The sequence below is a fragment of the Rhinichthys klamathensis genome, unplaced genomic scaffold (assembly GCF_029890125.1).
Source record: "Rhinichthys klamathensis goyatoka isolate OS25496 unplaced genomic scaffold, OSU_Roscu_1.1 h1tg000011l_1, whole genome shotgun sequence".
In the NCBI taxonomy this organism is placed as follows: Eukaryota; Metazoa; Chordata; class Actinopteri; order Cypriniformes; family Leuciscidae; genus Rhinichthys; species Rhinichthys klamathensis.
Window position 1 is genome coordinate 12,332,706 of NW_026606564.1, and position 10,555 is coordinate 12,343,260.

At 38.7% G+C, this 10,555-nt stretch overlaps 1 protein-coding gene across 1 annotated transcript; it reads left to right on the forward strand.

Annotated features, from left to right (window-relative positions):
* The first annotated feature begins 221 nt into the window (after positions 1–221).
* LOC130095757 (gastrula zinc finger protein XlCGF57.1-like) lies at positions 222–10,330 on the forward strand. The gene is made up of 2 exons (XM_056262534.1): positions 222–1,445; positions 9,617–10,330. The coding sequence occupies exons 1-2, from the start codon at positions 272–274 to the stop codon at positions 10,288–10,290; spliced, it is 1,848 nt and encodes a 615-aa protein (XP_056118509.1). The 5' UTR covers positions 222–271; the 3' UTR covers positions 10,291–10,330.
* Positions 10,331–10,555: the final 225 nt, after the last annotated feature.

Here is a 10,555-nt window from a genome sequence, read left to right on the forward strand (position 1 = left end):
TTTACATATTCATCTAAACATCACTTCAGGATGCTTGCTAACAGTATACAACTGCAAGGTATTTCCAACTTTTTAGCGTAGAAAAGAATGAAATGTCATGAGTATATCAGGGCCTTAAAAGATAACCTGTCCCCATCTTGGAATGAATTTTGACTTCTTGTTTGTTCTCACTTTAGGGTTAGTGGAAGTGAAAGAAGAAAATGAAGAACTGAATGATCAGAATTTCAATACCGAAGACAACTCTTTAAGTTGCTTACAGACTGACACAGATATGAACCAAGAAAAGGCCAAACGAAAAGAAACCAAAAGGTCTTTCACCTGTTCAGAGTGTGGATGGGTTTTCACTCAGAAACGATTCCTGACGAGGCACTTAAGAATCCACACTGGAGAGAAACCTTTCACGTGCGCTCAGTGTAGGAAAAGTTTCACCCGCAAAGAAAGGCTTCATATGCACATGAGAATACACACCGGAGTGAAGCCGTTCACATGCCCTCAGTGCGGAAAGAGTTTCAGAGAGAAGAGGATCCTTCAAAATCACATCCGAATTCACACTGGAGAAAAGCCGTTCACGTGTCGTCAGTGTGGGAAGAGTTTCACACAGAAAGTAAACCAGAAAACTCACATGAGAATTCACACCGGAGAGAAGCCGTTCTCGTGCCATCAGTGTGGGAAGAGCTTCGCAAGCAAAGGAAACCTTAATATGCACATGCGAACTCACACCGGAGTGAAGCCTTTCAAATGTCAGCAGTGTGGAGTGAGTTTCACAGAGAGGAAAATCCTTAGGAATCACATACGAATACACACTGGAGAGAAGCCCTTCACGTGCCTTCAGTGTGGAAAGGCTTGCACCCAAAAAGGTAACCTGAGGATTCACATGAGAGTTCACACGCGAGAGAAGCCTTTCACGTGCCTTCAGTGTGGAAACACCTTCAAATGTAAAGGGAGCTTTAATTTGCACGTGCGAATCCACACTCAGGAGAAACCTTTCACGTGCCTTCAGTGTGGAAAGAGTTTTTCGCAGAAATCGCACCTGAAGATTCACATGGTAGTTCACACCGGAGAGAAGCCGTTCACGTGCCAGCACTGCGGGAGAGCTTTTAAACGCAAAGAAAGCTTCAACGTGCACATGCGAATTCACACTGGAGAGCGGCCTTACACGTGTGATCAGTGCGGAAAGAGTTTCATACAGGAGGTCAGTCTCAAATCTCACCTGTGCTTTAAATCGCCATCAGTCCATAAAAAACACCCAAAGATGAATGCGAACGAGAAGCACCAGCAGACGCACGGCGCTGTAAACGCTCACGAGTGCCCCGAGTGTGGTGAAGCTTTCTCTAGAGCTCGCGAATTGAAAATGCACCAAAGAAATCACGAAGAAGACCAAGCCTACAAGTGCTCAGGATCCCTGGAAACACTCGAGCGAGAGAAGCCGTACCACTGCCCATCATGTGGGAAGAGTTTCAGCTCATCCAGGAATCTACGGACTCATAGCAAAATACTCTGCTCACTAGGCAAAGAAATGGAAACGGTGTAAATGGTATCTAAAAAAAACAAAAAAATAGACCCAAAAATAAGGGGCGCAGTAATAAAGTACACAGATTATTGGTTCATAAAATGAAAATGCTACTATTTTCTACACTCAATACATTTTTAGGACTAAATTTAAGATGTATGTATTTTAATTTCATATCAAATTTCCATCCATTTTGATTTTACATAAAGTATGAAGCTTAATGTGATTCATATTTGTCAGTCATTTATAAATAAAACAATAAATGGCATAGTTTTATTAACTAGTAGTATTTAAATTGCTTGGAATCAGCATAAATCTGTTTATTGTGAAAACAGTTAAATGTATTCAGTGAAAAAGTGTTTAAAACTAGCTGTGAAACAAGCAAAATTCAATTAGGTAAAATGTTTGATATGGAAAGAAATTGGATTTATTGATGATGAATATATAAACTTGGTTACTGTGTATTTAAAGCACATTAAGTTTATTAGTACCATTACAGACATTGCACCCGTTTCGTTCGTTCATGTATGACTGACAAATATGCATCACATTAAGCTTATTAGTTTAAAACTGTAATCTAAATGAATGGAAGTTTTATGTGCAATTGAAATACATAAATCTTAAAATTAGGGCCTAAATAGGAATGTTTTTATATGACTATGTGTGAGGAGCAATAGTACCGATTTAATTAACAATGGCATTGATGTCTGTTTGTTGTTATTTGCAATCCACACCATTTTGTAAGTCTTAGCTGTTGACAAGGGATATATATTGATAATTAAAGAGACTATACTTTCTGTTGATATAGTTAATTACTCTTAAGCCCGCAGACTGATCTCATGAAATGGCGTATGTATGACATGCCAATTCGTATTTCCATTTTTGGCGTGCTATCAACACGCATAATCGCTTTTCAGTGTGTTTATCAACGCCTTTGACTTAACGTTATATTACTGTATTATGTATATATAGATATATGACCTACCCCAACCCCGTCCCTAAACCTACCCGTCACTGGGGTTAATACCATTTATGAGTGTTCTCCTACCATCCTAGGAAAAGAAATATCGCTCCACAGATGTAGATATAGATTTTGCTTCGTTTCGCTCGGACATTTAACGGCGTACACATACACGCGGAATCACTCGGACATTTAATGGCGTAGACATACACGCAAAAGATTTCGGCGTGGACATACACGCGGATAGCTCAAAATGCGTATAGATAACACACCACTTGACTTGAAAGTGGCGTGTATGTTTACGCAAAGTCATGATGTCATGTTGAAGCCCGGGACACACCTAGCCGACGTCAAAGAACTAGCGGTGACGAAAGCTGACTAGGCGTGTTTAACTTTTGCGAATTTATTTTTTTAAATATCGTTAAAAAACTATTGCGAAATGACAGCGTTTCCATTAACCGATGTTATGCGACTAAAACATTTTTTAAAGCATTTTTTCCTCTCGCGATAAGTCATTACAAAAATCATGGCAACGGACGTTGGTAGGTTTATAGCCTATATCACAGCCACCGCACTAGACATTATTATTATTAATGGAAGGAGACGTTGGCGTGTTATCCAAGCATTAATGGCAAGGAAAGACCCTTATACTGTGAACGGCACATATGAGGAGTTTCTCTGTTTCTCCCTCATTTCTGCTCCGAGGTCTTGATTGTGGGATCTCTTTGAGGTTTAGAATCCAGTATTCCTATAATTCGTTTGTCTTTTATGAATTTAATAAAGAACTCTGTCTCGTATTCTGTCCAAACACACCGCGCCTTCTAAGTCAGGTGACTGTAAATGCGCAAAAACTGTTTCCATTGCAGTTTTGCGAAATATACCGTTTTTGAATTGCCCGAAAAACCTCCTCATGCGAGCGTAAAAACTTTTTGGTGATAAACGGGAGTTTTTGCGAAATTGACGTGTTTCCATTGTGCGTATTTTCAATTCGCAATTTCAATTTGCGCAATTTGAAGGGTAATGGAAACGCGGCTTGTGTTGTTGCCTCTCGTTGACTGCGTTTCGATGAAAAGGCTGCGCTTGAATACACCAAAAGGACTAAAGGCGACTGTCCACTATCACGTGCGTTCTGCTCCTGCGTGTAAGGAAATAACCGTCTATATCAGAAGGTTTCAACAGTCTATTTTCGTCATTCAAAAAGGGAAATCGAAACTAGGACTGTAGATATACAAATCGAAAAAAACAAAGCAGCGCTTGCTTACCATTTTGAATATCAATCATGCTGATCACTGTCTTCATTGTAGTCGGCTCATGTTGTCATGAAAATATTTGTGCATTTGAATGCTCAGGTAAGATGACATAAAATTTTAACAGTCTTGACTTCTTTGCTCGCTTTCATCACTTTTGCTTGATTCCGACTAGAGCCAACGGTGCGTAACACATAGAACAAACTAAGGGTACGTTTACACGACAACGATACGCTTAAAACGGAGAAGTTCTTCATTTGTGTTTTCCGCGTACAGACGACACCATTGTCAAAATGATCCCCATTCACACGGATCCGCGTAAAGGACTAAAAATGCTGTATTCTCCTGCCAGACCACTAGATGGCGATGAAACACTGTAGACTGAACACGTAATACGCATGTGCATCACGTCATCGTCTTCAGAAATTTGAGTTTTTATTGTTCACACGGAGACCGTTTTCAAAAACTTTCACTTTGAAACCTGTTGAAACCAAAACTTAGCGTTTTCAGGCCACCAAAACGCCGATGTCGTGTAAACGAACGGCCAAAACGCATAAAAAGTTTTACGTTTTTAGTTGAAAACGGTGTCGTGTAAACAGCCGCTAAGCCAACCGACACTCAAAAACCGCCGCCTTGTGTCTCCCGCCCTTTATGGATGTTGCAGTATTCTTGCTGTACCCTCCTTTGCAACAAGCAGTCTTGTTCAGGCATGTGCTAGTTATTATAGTTGCATATAGTTCCACAATTTTATACATTTATACATGACTTCTAATAGCCTAATACTAGTTTAATATTGCTGTGAAATGTATGTCAGATAATAAAAATACTCTAGTTCACTGTATGTATTTGTTCATGTTTAATTAAGGGATAAGTCTGAAACACACCATAAAATAATTCTATCAATTCTTCATACAGTGCTAGTATGAATTGCAGCTGTATAGATACTGTACACACCCAGGTATCGGATCAGTACTCGGTATTGGCCGATACCCTGAGTCCAGGTATCGGAATCGGTATCGGAAAGGGAAAAAGGGTATCGGAACATCTCTAATCGTATTCACAACTGTGACAATGAGAGCTTATCAGGATCAACAAAACGCTGGATTTTTTAAAGAATGTGAAGTATGTAAAGTTCATGGCAGACCTTCTGCCGTCAGTCTGCAGCATCGTGCATAAATAAGGTTTGCAGTAACGGATGAGACTGTTAATGTGTTATTCATAGTGATTCATGATAGATTTATTCCATGTGTTTCCAATAAGTTTGTGTGATCAACAGCATACAGTTGCAGTGGTGTTACACAACATAAAGTGGCACATGCAGCTTATTAAACACCCCCTTTAATAATCAATTCAACTAAATTTAAATAATTTTACCTTCCATTAAGTAACCATCATTTTTGTATGTTAAATACAACAAATAGGTTATAGCATTTGGTTTACTGATCATGTAAACACTTATGGGGGAAATGACACCAACACGCCATTTCGTGTTTTATTATTACTTTTATATTATAGGATTTTTAACATATTTCCAGATTCCCACAGTTATCGCCTCATCTCAAGCTACCTGGTAAAAAGGAAATGACTTTGTTTTTCACTATTCATCAGTCATCACTCTTGACTTCACTATTACTCGCCTGTTTCATCTGTTCAATAAATAGGCTACCTGTTTGGGTTTGACAATATTCCCGTCTCCGAGTCTGGTGTGTTTCTGGTGGTTATTTCATCTTCATAAATTGAGGGAAAAAATCCATCAGGCACAGTATTGGTTTCGGTGATAGCCTTTGTTTCATAGTTGAGTAAATCTGTAAATCATGCTTTAAAGGTTTATAAGATTAACTATTTACGAGAAGGTAATATTTAATCTATATCGGAACAATATACATTTGCATTTTTATGATGTGTTTATAGTAAATTATTGTGTGCACCTTAAATAGTCTACTAAAATAATTTTTAATCAAGAAGGTGATCATGAATGTGACATTACACATGAAACACGCATGATAGCGGGGCACAACCCCTTTGATTTTTGACAAACACTTTCACTTTCTCAGCTTGTGTAAATCCACTTAGGCAGGGCAAGTTTATAGCCCATTATGGCATTTCAAAGTGCTTTACATAGAGAGGAAATAATCACAAAATAAAAGCAAGGAAAATTCAAAGTTATTCAAAAGCTTTACATAGAAAGGAATTATAATAATCACACTATAGCAAATCATAGAGCTTTGCATAGAAAATAGACACAAAATAAAAGCAGGGGAATTAAAGCAATTATAAAAGGAATTAAGGGAGATAAATACAGTTATACAATTATGTAAGAGTAAAATGAATTAAATTAGTAAAGAGATGAAAAACACCAGTGTATCTTATTTTGACTCTTAGATTTCCCCATGACGGTCAGTATTCTTCTGTGGATTTTCATTAGTTTCACTTAGTGAATTAAGTGTATTAATGTATTAAGTCATGCTGCTATGTGTGGAAACTGGAAACTTGTGTGTTACTAGCCCCGTGCCTACTATATCAGTACACAAACATAATTAACGAAGATTAATACATGCTTTAAAATACAAGATGAATGAATGAAATGGGGAGAAATAAACAACAAGCCTGTGCAGTGAGAAGAAACCCGAAATAACGCGAGAGATGCGTCACGTGAGCCTGGACGATTGATCACATGATTCAGTCACTACAAACGCGGACACTGGGAGGAGTTTACGCCAAAGCAAAACAACAGTGATCTAGTGAAAGGCCATACAAGAGGGTTTCCTTGCGGATACTTTGTTTGTTTGTTTTTATCTAATAAACTTTTTTTTTCTTTCTTTCAATTGCATTGGACTAAGTTGTCACGTAAAAACTGACGCCCCAGTAACAACTGTCGTAAGTAGCTGACGTACGCGCGAGACTTTCCGTATAACCAGCAGCGCTTTATCCTGAATAAACGCATGATTTCGCTGCTGGAAATGTCAGGAGTAAATAAAAGAGGTAATTCAATAACCATTTGACCGTATCTGCCGAGCACCAAGGGTCTCAGACTTACATTTGATATTAATAAACTGTACAGTATTAAGTGCACAGTAATTCTTAGACCTAAATTTGATATTAATAAACTGACAGTATCAGACAATGTGCACAGGAATTCTCAAACAAACCAATAAAAAGAGCAAGTCACTGAAGTAGACACATGTATGAGTTAAACAGTAAGTTGTTAACAATTTAAACAAAGAAGACTGCTCACACAAAATGTCAAAATTACATTGTGAGATGTTATGAATTTAATGTTGCATGAGAAAATGCCTTTATACCGTTTTTTTTATACTGTTTCTGTTATAGGACTGAGTAATATTAACTAGTACATACTTAATATAGGGTTAGTTGCGTATAATTATGCCTAGTTTATAGTAATTCGTATAGTAAATATGTAACGTGAAACCAGGACACATTGAAATAAAGTGTTACCCATATTTTTACTTAATATTTTTGTTTTGTATAAATATTTTGTTGTATCTGTCTCTCATTTCATTTAATAAAGTATGTTATTAACTGCGAAGGTAAAAAGAATGAGTAGGAAAATATAAATGTAAATGCATAAGGATTGCTACTCTTATCGAAATATAATCACAGGTAGTGTAAATAACAGTATTGCCTATTAAATTCAATATCTTATTGTTGTGTGTTTTCCTTAGATCTGGCACCTTTAGTGCAATTCGCCAGTAAATGCGGAATAGTTTTACCATCCTTCAAATGAAGAAGTGTATCCAGTCAACCAGGAAAAACGAGGTGTAACAACGGAGATCTTCATAGCATAATACTGTAAAGTTGTCTTTTATTAAAGAGGAAGACATGAGCGATCCAGAGCCATCGCAAATAGAAAACAAAGATGACGATGAGGAACAAAAAGGTTTGTGTCCAATCTTGATTCATTTGTAGGGGAATGCAGATGTAGTGATGAGAAAAAATAAATCTGTAAAACTTTACAATAAGGTTCCTTTAGTTAAGTTTAGTTAATGAACAATGAGCAATACATTCTTTGCAGTACTTGTTAATCTTTTCAACATTAATTATTCAAAATACATTGTTAGTTCAGGTTCATTAAAGGCACACTGTGGAATTTTTGGCCACTAAGGTGCGCTCGACCTGTAATTTTCACGTCTAGTGCCCCTAGAGGCCACAAGCGCCGCAGCATTGTCGCAAAAGTCAACAAACAGTCAACCGGTCAACCTCCCGTGTCTTTATGTGTGTGCAGACGGCATTTGATTTGTATGTTGGAGAAAGTTAATCGATTCACTACTGACCAAAATAATAATATAAATATAAGATTAATAATATAAATCCTTTAAAGAAAACAAATTGAATAAAAGTAGAAAACAATGTCTGATCAGGTAAGTCGCATTGACAAGGGTTGCCCAATCCTGCTCCTGCCGATCGTCTGTCCTGCACAGTTCATCTCCAACCCTAATCAAACACACCTGAAGCAAACAATTAACGTCTTCAGGATCTCTTTGCAATGGGTTGGAGATGAAATCAAGTAGTCGGGAAATCGTGTAACAAAACTGATATAACTCACTACATATTTCCGTTATTTGTAGTCTTCAGTTTGTTTTTCCTTTTACACAAATACAAACATATATGAGCTGAAAGGAAAAAAAACATTTACATTTGTATACGGCAGTATGTTGTGACTTATATCAGTTTTGTTACACGAATTTGCAGTAAATATTACATTATATATACACTTTTATGCCGATGTTTATTTTAAACTCTCCCTTTTTCTTTTTTTGGTCTCCTCTGACAAAATCTTTGCTTTCTTCGCTTTCTTCCGAGTAGCTGTTGATTCAGCCATGACGACAACATACAGACGCCGGCAATCAAACGCGAGTTGAGCTCTCACGTTAGAATTTGAGGAAGTTGGGGTGGTGGGGGAAGTGACGTATGCCGTAAAGCGGTCGAATTTTGTAGTTCTTTTTGTGCTCGGGTTCCTACCCGAACCCCGAAGTTACATAGTGCTAGTAAAAGCGATACAGACACCTTCAGGCTTCGGCAGACGTGTCATTCAACCTATTGTAAGTCGATGTACCATCTCAATGGGTTTTGGTAATATATTATAAAGGTTGAAAAGTTCCACAGTGTGCCTTTAACTAATGTTACTACAGATATGACTTTTGATTTTAATCTTGTATTAGTAAATGTTGAGAATAACATTAACTGAGATTTATAAATGCTTTTGAAATATTTTTTATTTTTAGTTAATGGAAACTAATATAGTAAAAATCCCTCTGTGGTGAAAATCCAGCTTTTAATGTTGTTTATGTGTCTATGTGGTGTTTTTAATATGCTTTAAGACAAACCATGTGTAAATTCATAAGTCGACAGCATTGCTGAGTATTTCCTCCTTAAAACTGCAGTGAACCAAAGACAGTCTCAAAAACACGGTTTGAAATCGCTGGTGTTTCTGACGTCACAAACGACCTTGTAACCAATCAGATCAACGTGTGATCGACAACCAGTGGATCTCTGAGCTGAGTGAGTGAGTGGAGGCGGGGCTCATTTGCACATTCATAGAACCGCGTATACTAAATGAGGCAAGGGTGTCGAGTTACATTCATGCAATTTAAGGCATCACAAAAAAAATTTGAAATGTCATTTTGGTGATCAAAGGTGCGTTTTAAGGGATAAAATGATTAACTACTGGGGGACGTTTACTAATGAAATCTTATTGTAAAGTGTTACCAAAAAATCAAAATGCACGTAGAATGAAAATTGCTTTTAGTTAGCGCTGATAAATGTGTTATCATAACCAAGTAGATCGAAATGCTTACCTAACATCTGTGCCTTACCGACAGTTTTCACCGTCACGACGTATCCCTCTCGAATTTTGACCATATCATTTGTTCATTTTAGACTCGGCAGAAGTAACAGAGGAAGGTCAAGAACCCGATGAAGTGGCGTGCAACCATGAGTCGGACCATCAGTATCAGAAACCTACGCACTTCATAGCTGGAGAAAAAGCGTTCAGTCCGTCACAGGACGTTGACCAGGACAGAACCAAGAGAACCGAAGCCAGGCCGTTCACGTGCCTCCAGTGCGGGAAGACTTTCAAACGGGCCACGGACGTCAAAGGTCACCTGCGCTATCACTCCGGCGAGCGGCCGTTTACCTGCGACCAGTGCGGGAAGAAATTCATCCTGGCGTCGCACTTAAAAACGCACCTGTCGATTCACTCGAACGAGAAGCCGTTCTTGTGCTCCATCTGCGGCAAGAGCTTCTCGCGCCTCTGCACTTTCAAAGATCACGAGAACATACACACGGGTGTGAGAGATCACGTGTGCTCCGAGTGCGGCAGCGCCTTCGTCACGGCCAACGCGCTGAAGATGCACCAGCGGGTTCACACCGGAGAGAAGCCCTACAAGTGTTCCCACTGCGGGAGGAGTTTCAGTCACTCGGGGGCCCTGAAGAGACACGAGCGGGTGCACACGGGAGAGAGGCCGTACCACTGTCCCCTCTGCGGGAGGAGGTTCACACAGTCCAGCAATCTACTGACCCACGTCAAGAGACACTGTCCCAAGTCACGCTGACCAACGAGGACTCACTGCAAACCAGAAAGAATCGCAGACTGTAAAACTCCAGTTATGCCAATGAGGTGACATCGTTTTATACTTCTGATGTTCTTGATTATGTCTGATTAAACTCGTGAAGGAATTAGCACGAGTAGCCTGATTAATCGAACCTAATGTTGAGAAACGTTATTGATAGTCGACAGAAACATTGATGGGTCTCTCTGCATGATCAATGGCACTTTTAAAGTCCCCCTGTGGTGAAAATCAAGCTTTTAATGTTGTT